Consider the following 20,531-nt stretch of genomic DNA (forward strand, 5'->3'; position numbering starts at 1 on the left):
TAGCTTTGCTGTTTTTTTTTAATTAAAAATTTGATTTATTAAAGGATTTTCATAGTTAACAACATCTGTTTTCAATTCATAGAGTCCTTTATATTCATAGAGTCAGTTATATTAAAATGAAATATTGTTTTAACTGGAATTGATAGTTTCTCTTCCTTGGTGTACTTCCTTCCGAAAAGGTAAAGGAAAATGTACACCCCAAACTACTTAGCATGATGGTTTTTTAATCACTTTTATACAAGCAGTCGAAGTGATAACAAATTCAGTTTTCTTTCCTAAATTGTAATATGAATCCGCTGAAACAGAACATTGGCATTATTTTCAGATATATTTTGTGGAAAACAAAAACCTAAATTTCTAATTTTCCAGAGGTTATTCTGTTTTTGGCTTATTTCTTTTTTGTTGTTAATAATCATCTCTGGTATTTTGCTAGCTGCCTTAAGATGCTAGAAAAACAGCCTACAATATTTTAAAGAAAGACAGAATAACAAATTTGGACACATTTTGAAGAATTCAAAACATATTGTAATTCTCATAACTATCACTTGGTCTTCCCTGTCTACTTCAGCTATAGAAACGGGTCAGAAAACAACAAAAGAAAAATGTAAATATTACGGATGCAATTCACAAACTACTGCTGTAGTTTCAAATATTTCAATGCCTTTTACCATAAATGGTTGACAAAGCAGAAAAGACAAAAGGTGTGTCTGTGTGAGGTACATATAATATATGAAAATTTAGATCAGTCAGTAATTCTCTTCTATTAAGATCCTGACTAGTTATGGATGGTTCGCACCAGCTTGGTATGTCATTAAAAGAGCAAAGAAACCTGAAGGCATTAACACAATAAGTGCCTTGCTCGGATCAAAGCAAAAGCACAAAAGGCCACATTATTTATAAATATATTTAATGGTTAAAGGAGCTTCTGGGGGAATGGCAAGGCAGGGGAAAAAGATCTAGACTGATACCCTCTACATTTCAGATTTATGAATGATTTCCTCCTCGAGTAGGGGTCTGATGCAAATGAGCATAAAGGAAGTTGTCAGCTGCATTCTGCTTCAGCCAATAGCAGCAGAGCTCCATTTTAGCTGTACCCGAGGCTGTATTAAACAGCAGATCAGCACTGTTCCAGCATCCTTTCTAAAAAGAGGTAGGTTTATACCTTTTTTAAACTGTTGTACAATTATTATCTGACGGCAAAACAGATTTTTTTAAATAAATCAAAGCATGCAAGACCCCTATCTACATTTTTTTAAAAAAATACAAACTGTTTACTTTCTCTTGCATCTAAAGGATTATGTGCTGCTTAAATGCAGAGACGCTTCTCTTGTGCTAATAGAGAATCTTACCATCTGTGCATTCATGAAGAATTGATGACCATCCATCTTACACACCCAGAGCCCAACACACCCAGATAATATACTGTGATCAAAATCCCTTTGAGGCGACGTGTGACCTACTAATTAATCTAATTTTGCCTGCTAAAAGCTACTGTTAATAAATATGAAATAAGGCTGTGCTAGTAAGATTCTTTTGTCCTCAAATTTAAACTATTGCTAAACTGCACACAAAAAATGCTATTAACCAAACCCACTAAACTGGAATCTTAGACTAGCCTTAACCCTTAGCACTTAGCTATTGTACCTCTTCCGAGATGGATCACTGACATATTCAATGGGATTCTGCCAGTTCAAGTGTGAAGTGATTATTGTTTTGGGCTGCAATCCTATATCCTCTAATTTGGGAGTAAGCCCCACTGAAACCAGAGGGACTTCAGAGTAAACATGAGCTGTTAAGTTTTATGTTGTACTGGTTCATTTAACATTACAATTCCATGCATGTCTATTCAGATGTAAGCCCCACTGAGTTCAATGGGTCTTACTCTCAGATAAGTGGGTATAAGACTGCAGAGAAGATCGTCCTTAAAAACATGTTGTCGTATGTTTCCTTATGGAACTTCTTTAACATGACCTAGAGAACCTACTTTGCAAGTCATGTGCTTTTACTGCTTTCCATATGGCTAAGTAAAAATAAGTCAAGCAGGAAGTACATACAAATAATCATGAAATATTTAACTGTCATTTGATTGTGTGGGCACACAATGAAGTGCATACATACACATATATATTTACCTTACTGTAAAACCAAATATTTTGTTTCAAAATTTTAATCTCAAGGTAGTAAAAGAACGAACCCTTCCAAAGCATAATTGTCAGCATGTAAATACAAATGCCCATTCTTAAAACAATCAGTATTGGACAGTAATACATTTACTGGTTTACTAAGCACCATCATGTATTTATACCACATTCTATCAGGGCTAATCCTCCTGGCACAAGTAATATTTAAAAATAAAAGGCAGTTACTCCCTTGATAGCCATGTCTGAAGCTCTCTTAAATAGTTACGTTTATATTTCACCCATCCCCTAAATATTATTGAAATATGTTGTTTTTAAATCTTTGTACAAATTTAAAACAGCATAATACCACCAGTAGCAATCATTAATCTGATTACAGTTTTTTTAACCACTGCACTCTGCTTTTTCAACTAAAATGAAACACAGCCTCATACATTAATCACCCCCCCCAAAATACGTCAGGTTGTTTACATTTAGGCTAAATAGATATATAGGATTCCTTTCACAGAAAAGCAATCAGTAGGCAACAATACCTTTATGACCTATGGACTCATCAGGCTTTTCTAATAATTTAGGCAATGCACTTTGCTCATAATTTTATATACTTCCCAAGCTGTTGCTTCTATTTACAACAGTAAAGTGTTGGATCTTATGTAGCTATGTGTCAGTTGTGGCTAAACAGGAACCTTCAAAACATGGCCCAATCTCTCTCACTGAACTCTACGACCATCATTGGGCACAAGCACCTGCTAGAGGCACCGTGGGCAATTTAGGTGTTTTGTTTTCTTTCCTGTATCTTGTGTTATTTGACAGGATCAAAGTACAACAGGAATCCAAATGCTCTTTTTATTGTGGGTGTTTTGCTTCCTCTTCTCCCCTGCTCTTGATAATTTGGAGCACATTGTAGGTCCTGCTTCAAAATTAACTTGATCAAATTAAGCTCATGGAAGTTCTTTCCAGGAAATTCAAGAAATCCCAACACTTTTAGCTTTTCATGTTCATATTTTCAACACACAGCTGGGCAGTCTATGTGCCAGTGTAGAGCTGGAAAGGAAAGCTGTTCTCACTAGTTAAAACTCTTGCCTTTGCGCAGCCTGACCCCCCCTCCTCTGGCAATCTGCACAGATTTTGCTTATTGGTTGCCATCAATTTGATTTTAATTAATTTTTATAATGAAATGTTTTTAGAATCGTTGGATTATTTTGATTGTTGTTAGCTGCCCTGAGCCCAGCTTCGGCTGGGGAGGGCGGGATATAAATAAAATTTATTATTATTATTTAATATTTGTCTATGTAGTGTGTTACCAGAAGGGCTTTGTCTTTTTGTCTCCACTAAAACTGCCTTTGGAAGAAATGACAGAAGCTCTCCATAGCCAAGTCTAGCCATCTTTCTGTGACAAGTTTTACCAGCTGCCAGGGTTCAAAATTAGCAGGATGCCAGGCACATTTTGTGCCTAAAATTCTCTATTTGTGAGCACCTCAAAAAGTCTGGGTGCCATTTTTCGTGCCTGGCTGACACTCAAGGTTCACTGAAATGTATGTGCTTTAAAGCCTCAAAGTATATGATAAGGATAGACAATAAGTTAAGGAGTTTAACAATAAAGAGTAGAATGTTTTGAAAACTGAAGTATGGTACCAATATTTTTATTCTAACCACCAGTCTAGGCATGTATTAACAGTTTATGCTAAAAATGCAATCTTAACAATGTGTCACTTGTGTGAATTGCGCATCAGTTCATGCTTATCAAAATAATAAATAAAAAGTGCTGCCACCCCACCCCGTCAGTGACAGCTAGACATTCTGTGTTGGAGCCCACAACCCATGTCCCAGAAGCCATTTAGCTCCTAGCTTTTCTATCCAGGTTTCTAACACTGCCTGCTCCTCAATGATGCCATGTGAGGTCTAGCCACCTCTAAAGGAGAAGAGCCTAGCTGTGGCTCTTACTCCCAAGACTGTTCTTCCATCATGCACTAACAAGCAGGCTCTTTTCTCAATGTTGATTTTTCTGATGGGGCAATTTTCCCAAATCCACCCCCTGCAAGGCAGAAAAACCCAGCAGATAGATGACTAGACTGGTGGGTGAACTGTAGTCTAGAACTGCTTTCATCGAAGACACAAAGGCAGTATCAATGCTCTCCCATTCTACAAAACAAAATAAAAAAAATTCCTTCCAGTAGCACCTTAAAGACCAACTGAGTTAGTTCTAGGTATGAGCTTTCGTGTGCATGCACACTTCTTCAGATACACTGAAACAGAAGTCACCGGACCTTTCTATATAGTGAGAAGGTGGGGAGGGGTATTACTCAGAAGGGTGGTGGGAATGGGTGAAAAAGCCATTTTTCACCTTCTCACCCCTTGCTTTTTCCTGTTAGACCTATTGCAGTCGTTAAGAGTCGTCAACAGGCTCATCGCAGCTATCTGCCAATCACCCATTCCCACCACCCTTCTGAGTAATACCCCTCCCCACCTTCTCACTATATAGAAAGGTCCGGTGACTTCTGTTTCAGTGTATCTGAAGAAGTGTGCATGCACACGAAAGCTCATACCTAGAACTAACTCAGTTGGTCTTTAAGGTGCTACTGGAAGGAATTTTTTTATTTTGTTTTGACCATGACAGACCAACACGGCTACCTATCTGTAACTCCCATTCTACAACAGGGATGGGGAATGGAGAACATTAGGCCCCTCCCAAACAAGATGATCAAGTTCCTTAAGCTCTGGGTGTGTAGCTCAAAGCTGTAGTCCAAAGCTCTCTTGCATTTGCTACTGAGGCTTCATGTGAGTGGGGAGTGGGGCTGTCATGCAGCTGAAGAGACCATGTGGGCCAAGACATTTCAATATTACTTTTCTGATCAATGTTGAGCAGAAGGAGCCTAGAGGCTTGGGATCCATGGCATTCCCTGCCTGTTGGGGGCACAGATAATAAAGCAGAGCTAGAACAGTTTTGGGAGTAGTCCTAATATTGAGATGGCGACCCCAATGGCCTCTACTAGGTCTTCTCTTTTGGCGATGGTAGCTGTAGGTTGTGTGTGGAGGATGTCTCACAGCCAAAGGGGTGTGAGTGGGGGTTTGCCAGCTCCATCCAATTCCCCACCCCCATTTTGAGCTCTCTCACTGGGTTGTGGTGATGTATGCTTGCAGCTGAGGAGTCCAACGAGAGCTTGCTTCCCACAAGGAGACAGGATTTCTCTCTCTCTCTCGATTTGACTGGGGAAGCCTCTCCTCAACCAAGTCAATCCAGAATTCTGTCTTCCAAGGCCCAGAGATGGAGACTTTCCCTGTGCCAATTACTGTCTTTCTCTAGAGATTTCAAGAGAAAACTGAGATCTCATTTTTTAAAAGTTGTATTTCACGTTGAGAGCCACTGGTTTAACTCTTATCTCATTAGCTCCTACAATTAGACCATAAAGAGTTCAACAATCCAAGCAAATAAAGAGAGAGGCACCATTATAAATGTGAGAGTACCAAACAAATAGCACACAATGCAAAGTTATTTGGATCTTATTGTGTTAATCAGACTCATTTAAAAATAGAACTGTGATTAATAGCACTAGCCTACAATTTACTCTTTAGGTAAAAAATGGACTAGAAAAGGATTCTAGCATTTGTTTTGACCTCGAGAGTATGACTGTCGTGGCAATTACAATTTTTGTTAAACTTCCAATAAATGTTATACATTCATAAAAGCAAGGCCTTCATTGATGCTCAGAGCCCTTTAAACAGCAAGATATCCTTCTGATTTTGATGTTTGGCTGTTATTTGTACCAAAAGCTGCCATTTCAGAGAATTATATGAAGTGACCAACATTAATCTGTACTACTTGAATTACTATGACCCAGAAGACATACAGGCCTTGTTCAAATGATCAGATCTTAGCTTATATGGCAGAAATATGTGCTAGCCTTTCCCCTGCACATGCTGCTCCTTCCTTTTCCTCTGTGCAGTGCACAGTAATTAAACCCAGAAATCTCTCAGTGACCATAGTTCTAAATCGAGAAAGTGTCGTTTTGGAGTTTTTGAACAAGCCATGGTAAACTGATTTAACACCTTGGTTTGTTCTGAACCTGGGAATCAGGGCTAAAATCAACAATGCCTAAATGCAACCAGAATGGACTTATTGATACAGCCCCAAATCTGCTCCAAAGGTCTGAGATACTATTAGTGCAGATTTGGAAGGGTATGCGGGGAGCAGAGGGGAGTGAAGGGCATTTCCATTGTATGAGTAGACATTAATCTAGACACAAATCCTGGTGACCTTTAAAAAGTTCTTTAAAGCTGCAAACCTATGCTAATTTACTTGGGATGAAGCCCCATTGAACTTAGTGGGACTTACTTCTGCATAGAAATACACTGTGATGTGAATTATGACCAAAGAATTATATTCTAAACACTAGAACTTAATTCAAACAAAATGACTAAGGTTGGCATGCCAGTCAGCCAAGCAGTCAAATTTGGCCAAATATTCCATGAAGTCAAGATTGTCATTGGCTGTGTTAGCATGTAATGCTAACTCATGATTTGTTTAAGCTACTGTATTTCCAACAAACCACAAACTGGCAATCATGGTTTGTTTCTCCAATGTTTGGTTTGTTTTCCAACTGTTCTTGTCTCATGCCTCTATAGCTTACAGGGGTCAGCAAACATTTTCAGTAGGGGGCCGGTCCACTGTCTGTCAGACCTTGTGGGGGGCCGGACTGTATTTTGAAAAAAATAATGAATTCCTATGCCCCCCCACAAATAACCCAGAGATGCATTTTAAATAAAAGCACACATTCTACTCATGTAAAAACACGCTGATACCCGGACCATCCGCGGGCTGGATTTAGAAGGTGATTGGGCCGGATCTGGTCCCCGGGCCTTAGTTTGCCAACCCATGGCTTAGTGAGTGGGGTGATCATACAAACGAAGGCTAAGCAAGGATGCAGACATAACATCCAAGCAAAGTTAGTAAGTCAACTTGTTAGCCAACAATAAACCATGGTTTTACATCACACTTTGTTGCGAGAAAACAAACCATAGTCAGTCTGCTGATCTAGGTTTGGATATTCAAACAAACCACACTTTGGCTAAATGAACCATGGTTTAGCATTATGTATAAACTAGCCATTGTACAGCTGACAATTCACCTTTTTATTTCATCATGGTGTCATTCATTAGCAAGATCAAGAGTGAAGTCTGCTTGCTCCCTAGCCCTATAGCAGTCACAGAGAAAGCTTCTTCTGCTGCTTATCCACAGGCAACTACAATAGTAGCAACGGTCACTGCCTAGGACTGCTCATTACTTCATCTTGTCTACTGAAGGAACCAAATAATTTATGACCTGCACAAGTGCTTTTAAAAACAAATTTTTTGTTTTTCAATAGTTGCTGTTACTTGGCTTATCTTTCTGTTTTACTTTACCTTTAAAATAACAACAACTGTAGGCTGACCATGTTTCAGGATGAAACTGAGAGAACTGATCAGTAAATTGTTCACATTTACACAAACTTTGTTGTTGTTTAGTTGTTTAGTCATGTCCGACTCTTCGTGACCCCATGAACCAGGGCACGCCAGGCACTTCTGTCTTCCACTGCCTCCCGCAGTTTGGTCAGACTCATGTTTGTAGCTTCGAAGACACTATCCAACCATCTCGTCCTCTGTAGTCCCCTTCTCCTTGTGCCCTCCATCTTTCCCAACATCAGGGTCTTTTCCAGGGAGTCTTCTCTTCTCATGCGGTGGCCAAAGTATTGGAGCCTCAGCTTCACAATCTGTCCTTCCAGTGAGTACTCAGGGCTGATTTCCTTCAGAATGGATAGGTTGGATCTTCTTGCAGTCCATGGGACTCTCAAGAGTCTCCTCCAGCACCATAATTCAAAAGCATCAATTCTTCGGCGATCAGCCTTCTTGATGGTCCAGCTCTCACTTCCATACATCACTACTGGGAAAACCATAGCTTTTACTATACGGACCTTTGTTGGCAAGGTGATGTCTCTGCTTTTTAAGATGCTGTCTAGGTTTGTCATTGCTTTCCTCCCAAGAAGCAGGCATCTCTTAATTTCGTGGCTGCTGTCACCATCTGCAGTGATCATGGAGCCCAAGAAAGTAAAATCTCTCACTGCCTTCTATTTGCCAGGAGGTGATGGGACCAATGGCCATGATCTTCGTTTTTTTGATGTTGAGCTTCAGACCATATTTTGCGCTCTTCCTCTTTCACCCTCAATAAAAGGTTCTTTAATTCCTCCTCACTTTCTGCCATCAAGGTTGTGTCATCTGCATATCTGAGGTTGTTGATATTTCTTCCAACATTAAAACATTAAAAATGATAGCAATTACCATTTTGTAAATTAATTGGGTTGGTGGAAAAAAGAGGTTAACTTGTTTTTACAATTTGAAAAATGTCAAGCCTGTTTTTTGTTGTAATAAAGTTGATTTCAAAATACACGACCATTATTTGACAATATCTGTCCAGTCAAATGTCTAGTCCTACGCATGACTGATGCAGTCTTGCAATACAGTAAGAAACATAAAGTAAGCACTATGATCCAAAACTTTGCTTTATTTGAAATAAAACTGAATTAATTTACCTGCAGGTCAACACCGTTATATAAAACTATAGCAAGAAACATGAACAAACAATTAGCCAATTAAACAACACAACCTTTCTCAAACTATTTACATAGAAAGAAACAGTTCTATTTTGTTGGTGACAGGAAAAAGCATAAAAATTTAACAACAAAGGAAAATCACCAACTTTCCTGTTTGTATATTTCAACACAGAGAGCTGGTGCAGAGACGGAACTTGGAAGACTCTCTCAACATGGCAACATTCAACAATAGCCGTTGGAATGAAACTACATCCCTCTACCAATACCTTGGTTTTCAAGTGCAGAAGATTTATCCTTTCCATGACAACTGGAACACTGCCTGCTTTGTAATTTTGGTCATATTTATATTTACTGTAATATGTTTGGTGGTGCTAGCTTTCTTATATGAGCTGCTTGACTGCTGCTGCTGTGTGAAAAACAAAACTATGAAAGACTTGGAGAATGAACCAAACCCTGTTAGATCTATGATGGACAGCTTCAGGAAACGTGAGACAGAAGTGGTGTAGCAATGGACTGTTTTGCTAGCACCTGCAGCAAAACCTATGTTCAATATTATAACAAAGCTGCTTGCAACTTTTGACCAAGCAAGTCAGATTCTGCTTAGCCTTAAATATCATTAGCACCATTTTTTGTTCACTGGTGGATAGAAACTTGAAGAGTTCACAAAATGCTTAATACTGGGATGATCAATCACAGTGTTATGTGAAAATGGATTTTATGTAAAAATGGTTTCTTTGTTGTTTTACAATGAAAACCTGTTGACTAGATTGGAGTAAAATTTTGTTCATCTGACCAATTATGTCTACTGCTTAATTTATTTATTTTAAAAATAAATATTATTGTCATTCAATATTTCTTTCCCAAGGCAGGCAACAAGTAATAACATATAAAAAGACAAAGTAAAGTGTATAAAAACAGAAGGCAGTAAAAAATAGCAGTAAGACTGATTCTATTTTTAAAGTATTTGTCATAGTCTGAAAGCTTATCAAACCAAAAGAAGTATAGCAACACAGAACCATTTTAGAATTCTGCACATCTGAAGGTATTAGATGAGCAAACAACAATTTTATTATCATTTATGTAGTACATTTCAAGTATTTAAAGTTCTTCACATATTCATTATGGTATAAGCATTCCATCAGAGAATGAGTATAGGAGTGGCTAACATTTGGGAGTCCAGATGTTGCTGTCCTACAACTCATGTCATCCCTGACCATTGGCCTTGTTGGCTGGGGCTGATGGGAGTTGAGAGCACAACAACAACTGGAGAACCGCTGTTGGCATTTTTTGTATTCCATCTCCTCTGACCTCACTGCTAACATGTTTTTCTTTAGACACCACATATATATAAATATAAATATTCTGGCAATCCAGGGTAACATTCCATGCATCTGATGAAAGCATTATGCCATGAAAGCTAGCCTTATGCCAATACATGAGTTTGAAAGCATACCAGCGCGACTATCAACTGTATTGCATATTTGTCAACCCTGCATCTACACAGTAGGGCTGACAACTTGGTTAAAAAACATGAAAAACCCAACAGTATGTGATGTCAGGCAAGGAAGGAACTCTTTTAATATGAAAACAGAACTGTTTCCTGCTCTTGACTTTGAGAGGATTTAAGCCTTACAAGTAAAGGTAGTCTGGCACCAAATCTAAGTAGCGCTGTGTTGGGTTCCCACCTCCACCAAAATCTGTACAACACAGAGTACAACTTGATGCCATGACATCATTACACTATGAGGTCCCCTTGCTGCCATCCAATTATGCAGAGCACGGAAACACAGCATGGTGATGACAGGACAAGCAATTCTTGGCAGTAGGCTCATGTAACATTTAGTTCTGCAATCTGGTTTAATGAGGTGGGGGGAGGAAACGACTGAACTGATTCTGCCATGGGGTGAGTGGTACAGCAGTCTTTTCCTAACCACAAGCAAGTCTCAGTGAATTCTAAGCAATACTCAACACTGCAAGTTACAAATGCTTAGCTGGCTGATAGAACTCTACATCAATAGCAGCACCAACTTTGCAATTCTTAGTATTGGCCCTGAAAATGTAGGATCAATGACTTGAGGAAGGAAGTCTGGAGGAAAGAAGGAATGGCAATCATGCAACAGGAGCTGGCCAAATGATGAGGCTTGCTTTATTAGAGCATAGTGTTACTCTATTCCTTTGTCCAGCTGCTAGTGCTCAGCAAATCTCCTTACCTCACTGCTCCTATCTTGCCTGCATGGGCTCCTATCACCAGCTGCAAAAAACCTGCCACTCAAACAGAAATCTCAATATAAGCCAGGGTTAATTCCATCTCTCACATTTCTAGGCTATGATATAACATAATTAACAGCATAAAGGCCCAGAAATGGGATACTGGGTCTTAACTGATGATTTATTTTTTTCTTTTAAGAGTAGATATACACAGTAGCCTTACTCATGTGACTGGAACCTGTATTAAAAAAAAACTATAAACACTGACAAAATACTATCATGAGAGCTAGAACCACTTTAGCAACACAGCTCTGCTGCATGAAAGTTCAGATAATATTACTTTTCTCTTGAAGGAGCACCACAAACCAAGAAGAACAGTCCCTTGGTTCAATTTCTGTTATGTCATTATTAGTAGTAGTATTTTTTGAGAAAAGGGGTATAGTCCAACTTCTCCATCCCCAAGTCATTAACTGATCTAAATTGTTCCTGACCCCCCCCCACAGAACTACTATTAGAAGAAACATACAAGGTGCCCTGGTTTGCACATTATCTATTTATTTGTTTGTTTGTTTGCTTATTTATTTATTAATTAAATTTATATCCTGTTCTTTCTTCCAAAGAAGCCCAGGGCAGCAAAAAACAAGTGGTAAAACATCTTAAAAACATTAAGCCACAATTAAACTATGGTTTAATGTAAAAGAACAGTGAACTTGTGAATGCTACTAAAACTGCAGGCATTTCACTCCTCCCCTACTCCTGCCAGGAAACAAACCATAGTCTGGCTTGTCCAAACCTAGGGCTTATGGTTTGTTTTTCTCCATGAACTGAGAAACCAATGAAGACCAAAGTTTATTCCTGGCTTGTCACTTGTGGTTTGCTTGGAGAGAAATCAGCCACAAACCTGGGTGTGGCAGTGCGGCAGCAGTAGTGAGGCATAAAACATGCAAGATTTCAGTAGCATATACCAGCACACTGCACATTCACATTTATTTTAGCTGTGATTTATTGTGACACGTTAATCAAATCGTTATGTATACATAAATCTCAATGACCTGGAAGGATAGGACATAAGAAGAAGAGTTTCTGTTTAAACTCCAAAAGCAGAACCCACGAACCTGCATTCTGTTTTGAGCTTGATGATCCACCCTGCTCTACCTTTGTCTTCTTCTTCTTAGAAGATGAGGAATCAGAAGAGGGTGCTGGACGTTTTTCTACAGCCGGAGTACAGAGCGCTCGCTTTTTGAAAAGTTCTCGTTCTCTTAGCAAGCTTGGATCCATAATTCTGTCAAGAAAAGTGAAATACTAGTGAAAATGTGTTGTATTTATACAGAGCTTTACATCATACATAATAGTTGTGTTCAGACATTGTCAGCCACTAACATGGGAAGAGTTGTCTTCGCCATGGGTTGAACAAGATCTAGCTAGTCAGTCCCACTCTATTTCCCTCAGAGGACACCAGTGGGAACTGTAGCCTAGTAGGCAGAGGCTGAAGGGCAACACCATGGAAGACTAAGAATGAGGGCAGAAAATGCCCCCTGAATAATCATAGTACCACGGGATTGCCACATTATTTCTGTTCCTAATACCACACTTGAATTTGATTTTTATTGTTGGAATATTTTGTATGCCACTTTGAAAGTTTCTGTGAGTTATAAAGCAGGATAGAAGTACTGTAAATAAAGAAAACTAAATTATAGTTTAACACTACAGGGAAGCATCTGGGTGAACTTCCAGCCTGTGTGTTCACTTCTCCCTCCAAAAGCATTAGCTCCTATTTTCAACTAATCTTGGTTACTTATTATGTGTGAACACAGATAAATTGTGGTTGTGTTAAGCATGTTTTAGGAGCCAAGCTTCATGATCTTGGCTCAGTCTCCTAAACCATATGAAACCCTAACAATAGTTCTTGGTTCAGATATAGCATGTAATCACAATTACTTGAAAATGGAAGCCAAATCTTCTTATGTTTTCCTCACGAACCACAGGAAGGTGAATGCTCAGCTCAAAGCAGCTGCTCAAAGCACTATTTCACTACTTTGTGGCTTAAATCCATGCCATAAAGCTCATAAGCATTATCTTCAAACAGCAGATGTAAGGCTGAAGAAAGCATCTTACCCAAGACCATCTAGTAGGTTTTCAGCAGAGGCAGTATGTGAATTGTGGATTTCCTGTATCACATATTTAGCCATTATAATGCACTAACTTTCCTGGTCACGAGGGTTCCACAGTTTTAGGTAACTGGCAAGTGTGTGCTCATAAGCACAAAACTTTTTACTGACTATGTCTTGCTCAGCCTTGAAGGACCACTAGGAGCCTTCCAAGACTGCTCCAAGGCAATATCCTGTTTTTATTCTATGTTCAAAGGGGAAATGGGCAGCTGAAGAATTGTAAGTCAGCTTTCCCCTCATCCCAAGATGAGTTACCAGGTAAAATATTCAGAGCAGCATCTCTGGCGGGAGTCCACAGTTACACTTGGGAAATACAGAGGACTTCACCAGAAAGTTAAGGTGAGCAAGTGAAACACGCTGGAATATTTGCATAGGCAGCAGTTGCCTCCGAAACTGAGGTAAAGGACTTGCAGACCATTATTCTCTCAGCCTGAGACCTCTTGCAATGTGAGGCAATAGCACCGCCTACGTTACAGGGGTATTATTAAGCATTACCCGGGTCCTATTTCTGCGAAGAGTTTTGAAAACACATGGGGCACACACCTACTCTATGGAGTGCCTATGGAACTGTTGGCGGTATTTATCTGTGAGGAACCCTGGAAATCGTCAGGGAGCCCTTGTGCGCCACCACAGAACAAGGTTTCTGAGGGTTCCCCGAGGGTTCAAGCCAATGCAATTCTGGGCTGCATCAATAGGAGTATAGCATCTAGATCAAGGGAAGTAATAGTGCCACTGTATTCTGCTCTGGTCAGACCTCACCTGGAGTACTGTGTCCAGTTCTGGGCACCACAGTTCAAGAAGGACACTGACAAACTGGAACGTGTCCAGAGGAGGGCAACCAAAATGGTCAAAGGCCTGGAAACGATGCCTTATGAGGAACGGCCAAGGGAGCTGGGCATGTTTAGCCTGGAGAAGAGGAGGTTAAGGGGTGATATGATAGCCATGTTCAAATATATAAAAGGATGTCACACAGAGGAGGGAGAAAGGTTGTTTTCTGCTGCTCCAGAGAAGCGGACACAGAGCAATGGTTCCAAACTACAAGAAAGAAGATTGCACCTAAACATGAGGAAGAACTTCCTGACAGTAAGAGCTGTTTGACAGTGGAATTTGCTGCCAAGGAGTGTGGTGGAGACTCCTTCTTTGGAGGTCTTTAAGCAGAGGCTTGACAACCAGATGTCAGGAGTGCTCTGATGGTGTTTCCTGCTTGGCAGGGGCTTGGACTCGATGGCCCTTGGGGTCTCTTCCAACTCTATGATGGGAACGACAGTCCTGTGGGGCGGATGGCGGTGCCTCTGAAGCGTATGGCGACCGCGAGAGAAATTTCCCTCAAAAGCGGGGGCCACTTTTCCCTCAGCTTCCGCACGGCAACCGTATGTCGGGTTCGACTACCCAGGCTTCCCCCAAAGGGGCTCCAAAGAGGACATGGCAGTTTGAAGAAGCCGCTCCGAGCTCCCTCGGTTAAGAGGTCGACCCTCCTCACAACCGCCCCTCAATTCAAAAACACACAGTGGTGTTGTTGTTGCTTCAACTGTTGTGAGGAGGGGCGGCTTGACCTCTTAACTGAGGGAGCTCGGGGCGCCTTCTTCCAACTGCCAGTTCCTCAGCGGAGTCCCTTTGAGAGGAAACCTCGATAGTCGAACCCGACATACGGTTGCCGTGCGGAAGCTGAGGGAAAAGTGCCCCCCGCTTTTGAGGGAAATTTCTCTCGCAGGTCGCCTCACGCTTCCCCATGCCCGGAATATTCCCGCTTCCACAAGGGGGTTGGGAGGGAAAAGGGGATGATGCCCTGCTGACTCCGCCCGGGGAGGTGGGCTGCCGGGCTGCCCCCCTCACCTTCTCCCGAGCCCGCCCGCCCCCCCCCCCACGAGGCAAACCAGAGCCGCAGCCGCCAATCCCATCCCGGGGTGCCGTTGAGCGCGAGCGCGCCCCCGCGCGCCAAACCACTCACCTCGCGCACGAGACTACCCCAACGGCGGGAGTGGGGTGGGCGGGAGACGGGTAGAGTGTTTGGGGGCGGGGGCGGTTTTGGGAAACCAACTTGAGCCCTGCGGCTCGTGCTGCTTCCCTATTGGCTCAGCTTCCTAGCGCGCAGGTCTTCCGCCGACATTTCCCATCCTGCTCGCTAGGCGCGACGTGACGTCACCGCAGCGGTGCGGGGTTTTTTTTTTTTAAATATGAACCCGGAAGTACATCCCTACGTTGCTCCGGCAACGGGGAGGATTGTTTGAAAGGCGCATGCGCGGAGCAAAAGGGTTCCTCTAAACCGCCCCCCCCCACTCCTATTACTGGGTGATAAAGTAGAGAAAGCGTATTGGTTGGCATGCAAGGTGGGGTGGGGTGGGATTAAGGCGGGTCTTGGGGGGGGTGAAACTTAATTTTTGCAGTGGTCTTAAAAGTACGCTTTGGGGGCGTGAGGAATTCAAATCTGCTATCATTTTTTGTGTTTGGAGAACGTCTGGCTTCGGAAGGCTACGTTTGATGAAGCACATAAACTGGAAAAAGAGCTTTTGGTGGCTCCTAAATTTTGGAACTTCCTCCCCAAAGAAAGACCCCTTTATTGCTTGGAGACCCTTTTATTCTCACTTAGGTGTCAGACGAAAAGAAATACTGTTTTTGTAGGCTCTTAAGATTTAAATACTTCAAATACATTAAGTATCCATGAATTCTGGTGAATAATGAGATAAAAAGTCAAATTTGGTGTGTGTGCGCATAGAGGAAGGGGTGGTGGATTGTGGCACTTAATGAGTAAGGGTTAAATTATTTTAGGTGGCAATTCATTAGAAAAATACCTATACAGTGGTACCTCAGGTTAAGTACTTAATTCGTTCCAGAGGTCCGTACTTAACCTGAAACTGTTCTTAACCAAAAGCACCACTTTAGCTAATGGGGCCTCCTGCTGCTGCCGCACCGCCAGAGCCAGATTTCTGTTCTTATCCTGAAGCAAAGTTCTTAACCTGAAGCACTATTTCTGGGTTAGCGGAGTCTGTAACCTGAAGCGTATGTAACCTGAAGCATCTGTAACCCGAGGTAGCACTGTAATTCTTCAGCATGGATTTTAAAAATAATTTTTAAACTTCTGTCTACTTCTCACCATCAACCTTCATAACTGGACAAAACAGAATAACTTTTAATGCAAAACAAGATTTATTTATAAGAAAGTGCCAAAAATAGTGGCAATTATAGAAAATAATATATTAAAAATTTAACAGTATTCATAATGGTAAAGTAATCTGACAACCACTTAGTTATGCACCACAATATCCTGCTGTTAGGTTACATTTTTTGTCTTCCTTAAAGAAATGGTCACCAAAGTAAAAAAAGTGGGATTGCCCATTTTATGCAGCAATAATCCTACTGATATTACTAACAGGGCAGCTGGAGAAGACGGGTGCTACATGCACTGTTCCCAGGCTTCAACTGTTCTTTTAAGTGTACTCTTTTCTTTCCCCCAAAGTTACTGAAACTCTTTCAGTGGTACACAGAGATGCAAGCCTTGCAACGCTGTATAATCCGATTTAATCCACTGCTGTTTTCTTCACCTCAAGGTTTAGAACCTGGTAGGCCCGGCATATGAACCAACTCAATAATTGGAGCTAATTTTAAGCCCATCCAGTCATAGGTTTGTGTGGTAAAAAATGAACAGTGTTTTTCCTCTCAGTGTTCTGTATTTTGAAAAAGAGATGTTCATAAATGCCTCACTGAGTCAGACTGAATGAAGAAAAGTGAATGAAGTATAAAATTTTGATTCAGTTTTTATATCTAAACATAGTTTTATGATATCTCCATGTTCAACCAAAGAGCCCTTTGCTTCCTCCAGCCTTAGATTTCTTGGGAGTTTTATGAGGAACAGTTTCTCCTGAAGTCCCAATCCATCCTGGTAACTTCCTCTTTGAAGGCTGAGACAATGTCTAGAAAAGAAAAAAAGAAATCAAACACATCTCCCCCCCATTATTGCATACCGCTATTTACACATACTGTCAACTGCCTGTGTTCCTACCAGCCTGCCTGCTGAAGTGGATATAAAGATACGTTACCCCACACTTCTATCAAGTTCCTTGGAGTGTCCCACAACTTTTGGTTTTGCACTTTAACCTCTGTTACCTTGACAGGCAGCCCTTCACTAGGGGCTGCTGACATTTCAATCTCCTATCTTACTTTCCAGTTCCCAAAACATATCAAAGAGCTTCAAGGACAGATGCTGGATTAACATCCCAGTGCTAAATCAAAACAGACATAGCAAAATATTCTGGCTGGCCATGTCATTTGTGCCTCTCTGAGGTCAGATAAGGAGATGGAATGCAGTCTATGCGAGTCACAAAATGCAGGCACACAAAAAATATTGCCCAATGCTTTCTATCTAAAACAGGAGTCGGCAAAGTTTTTGTGGCTTGGGCCGGTTCACGGTCCTGCAGACGCCACGGTGGGCCGGAGTGTGTGCGCGCACGCACACATGCACGCATGTGCAAACGCTCCTTCTGGCGCAGAGGAGGCGTGCGCAGCTTCCCATTGGCTGCAGGAGCTTCCTGCAACCAATGGGAAGCCAGCCAGTGTCGTGGAAGGTGATCCTCACTCTGCTCTGTGCCAGTTTAGCGTGGCGCATATGAGCCAACCAAGCGGGCGGCGGGGGTCCATGGGCCGGTTAAACGACCCCCAAGGGCTGCTTGTGGCCCATGGGCCTTAGGTTACCGACCCCTGATCTAAAAGGTTAAATGCAAATAATTTTGGGACAGTTAGAACAAAATCTATATATTTAATATCTAATTTTCAATCAAATATCACAATTTTTATATCACTACTTTCTCCAGAAACCTAATCAAATCTATGCATGATTAAGGGCTGCCTCTCCCCATATGCATTGACCAGGACCCTGCAATCAACATCTGAGGCCTTCTTTGCGTGCGTCCTCTGTGAGAGGTCTGGAGGGTGGCAACACGAGAATAGGCCTTTTCTGCAGTGGCTCCATATTTGTGGAATGCTCTCCCCAGGGAGGCTTGCCTGGCGCCTTCATTACATATCTTTAGGCACCAGGCGAAAACATTTCTCTTCAACCAGGTGTTCAGCTGACTAACATTCTATGGCTTTTTAAATGTGTTTGTGGGAGAGGGGTTATTGGTTTGTTTTTGTTTTATTATTTATTCTGTTTTGGCATTTTGTATTTTTCTGTTGAGAACTGCCCTGGGATCTTTGGGTGAAGGGTGATATACAAATTTAATTAATTAATAAAGATGAAGATGATTTCAGCTATGGTTTGGGATTTGCATTTGTTTGGGTTCCTCACTTCCACCTTTGTGTGAGAGGGAATGGTGGAATTCTGAGCTCCTGAGGGCAGGGGAAAGCCAGGAATTTGGCTAAAAGAGAATTTGGGAAATACTGCCTTCCTAGATTGCTGTAGGCTATACCCACAAATCCATTCAACAGGGTGGGGGACAAGATGCTAAGCTACAGGGGCTACACAGGGAAGGAGGAGAGATGACAAGCAATTCCTTGTGCGGTTTTAATAAACCAGGTCTCTACAGGACACTGAGATTGCTGCTACTCTCTTGGTTCAAACCTTACGCCAAAGAATAAACAGACATAAATCTGACATCAGGAACCACAAGACAGAGAAACCAGTAGGAGAACACTTCAATCTCCCAGGACATTCTATACAAGATCTCAAAGTAGCTGTTCTATTACAAAGGAATTTCAGAAATAGACTGGAAAGAGAAGCTGCTGAATTGCAACTTATCAACAAACTTAAAACCATGGAGAGACCTGGTCTGAACAAAGACATTGGATTCTTATCTCATTATACATGACAAAGCCATTTTTCAACTTCTCACCCCTTGCTTTTTCCTGTAAGACCTATTGCAGTCGTTAAGAGTCGTCAACAGGCTCATCACAGCTATCTGCCAATCACCCATTCCCACCACCCTTCTGAGTAATACCCCTCCCCACCTTCTCACTATATAGAAGGGTCTGGTGACTTCTGTTTCAGTGTATCTGAAGAAGTGTGCATGCACACGAAAGCTCATACCAAGAACTAACTTAGTTGGTCTTTAAGGTGCTACTGGAAGGAATTTTTTTATTTTGTTTTGACTATGGCAGACCAACATGGCTACCTATCTGTCTCTTGGTTCTGTAATTTATTTAAAGGTGTTCCCTCACCTGGGTAAGAACATGTGGTGCAGAAGTAAATTCTTACCACAATAGTTACAAATGTAAATATGATAATATTGACCACATTACCTGTGACTGGGAATCAGTAAAGAGATCTTCTTCCTCAGCATTGCGTGAAGTCTGATTCCATGAGGCCAGTTTGATAGCACTCTGATGGCTTTGGACATTTGCTTTAGCGCCAAGAATTTGCTCTTCATTATTGCTTTTTGCCTTTGAAAGGAAAAAGAAACCATGACAAACATTCCATTGGCTACTGAACAAGAACACCGAAATAGAAAATGATTTAACATGAAAATCAGTCAGAGTATAATGTTGTGCACATAACACTTCCTACGGTTCATTTGGTAGTTTGTATGACCAAACACTCATAGTTTACTGAAAGATTGGATATTGCTTTTAAGGAAAAAAAACCTGCATCGCAGGTGCTTCATCTTATCATTAAACAACGAGCCCCATGTACACTGTAATGCTTTCCACTTTCTTCAACTATGCTAAAACAATTAGTTGCCGAAAAGAAAGCCGACAACCAAATCCTGTGGGAAAGCTGTTCTACGCAAGGAAAATATATTCATGGATGGAACACAAGAATCAAAGGGGAAACCAAAAGAAAGAGGAAAGAAAATACAAAAATAAAATTAAATCAACCCGGGGCGGAGCGGGGGTGCGCTTTACCCCAGTTGGATTCCAAAACAGTTAACAGACACATAAAGAATAATAGGATTTTATTACATGGGGTTTTTTCTTATGGATACTTAGGTTTCCTGGAATTCTATCCCATACAAAATTATAATGATTACCCAAAATGAAGAGTCTGTAAGTTCCTTGAAGAAAAGCAAGAAGTGTATTAATACACTGGTATAATTTAATTGTTGTTAAAATGTACTAGATAAAAAGTGCAAAATAGGGTCTCATCAAAAGGAAGAGGAAATCCTTAAAACTGATCATTCCAGTCCCTTTGCGTCATAATTTTGACCGAAATTGGTTCCTCAATGCAATGCATTCACCATCTCAACCCTATTTTCACATTTCCAACCTTGTTTCCAAAGCAACTTCTCTATCCCATTCGGCAGCTCTGCTTTGCACTGATTTTACCATCAACTTCCATGTCCTCCCATCATAGAATCATCAAATTCGGAAGGACTCTGAGAATCATCTAGTCTGGAATGCAGGAATATGCTGCTGTCCCATATGGGAATTGAACCTGCAACCTTGGTGTTATCAGCACCACGCTCTAACCAACTGAACTATCCAAGCTCATGCAACCCTGGCTTACA

The 20,531-nt window shown here is 41.2% G+C and overlaps 3 protein-coding genes across 3 annotated transcripts in view; 1 reads left to right on the forward strand and 2 right to left on the reverse strand.

Moving 5' to 3' along the window:
* The window catches only part of GTF2E2 (general transcription factor IIE subunit 2), a 30,305-nt gene extending 15,065 nt beyond the window's left edge, over positions 1-15,240 (reverse strand). The window contains exons 1-2 of the mRNA XM_081845563.1: positions 15,047-15,240; positions 12,046-12,212 (exon numbers count right to left, since the gene is read on the reverse strand). Of these exons, the coding sequence (XP_081701689.1) occupies positions 12,046-12,208 (163 nt within the window). The 5' untranslated portion in view covers positions 12,209-12,212; positions 15,047-15,240. The remainder of the gene's footprint in view (positions 1-12,045; positions 12,213-15,046) is intronic.
* On the forward strand, positions 117-9,518 carry SMIM18 (small integral membrane protein 18). Its single transcript, XM_081845689.1, has 2 exons — positions 117-1,150; positions 8,897-9,518. Exons 1-2 carry the CDS (start codon positions 991-993, stop codon positions 9,226-9,228), a joined length of 492 nt encoding a protein of 163 aa, XP_081701815.1. The 5' UTR covers positions 117-990; the 3' UTR covers positions 9,229-9,518.
* Positions 15,241-16,223: 983 nt separating the features above from the next.
* Positions 16,224-20,531, reverse strand: part of WRN (WRN RecQ like helicase) — a 67,100-nt gene continuing 62,792 nt past the window's right edge. Inside the window, exons 34-35 of the mRNA XM_081844793.1 lie at positions 19,327-19,467; positions 16,224-17,006 (exon numbers count right to left, since the gene is read on the reverse strand). Of these exons, the coding sequence (XP_081700919.1) occupies positions 16,887-17,006; positions 19,327-19,467 (261 nt within the window). The 3' untranslated portion in view covers positions 16,224-16,886. The remainder of the gene's footprint in view (positions 17,007-19,326; positions 19,468-20,531) is intronic.

The sequence above is a fragment of the Podarcis erhardii genome (assembly GCF_964252035.2).
Source record: "Podarcis erhardii genome assembly, chromosome: 17".
Lineage (NCBI taxonomy): Eukaryota > Metazoa > Chordata > Lepidosauria > Squamata > Lacertidae > Podarcis > Podarcis erhardii.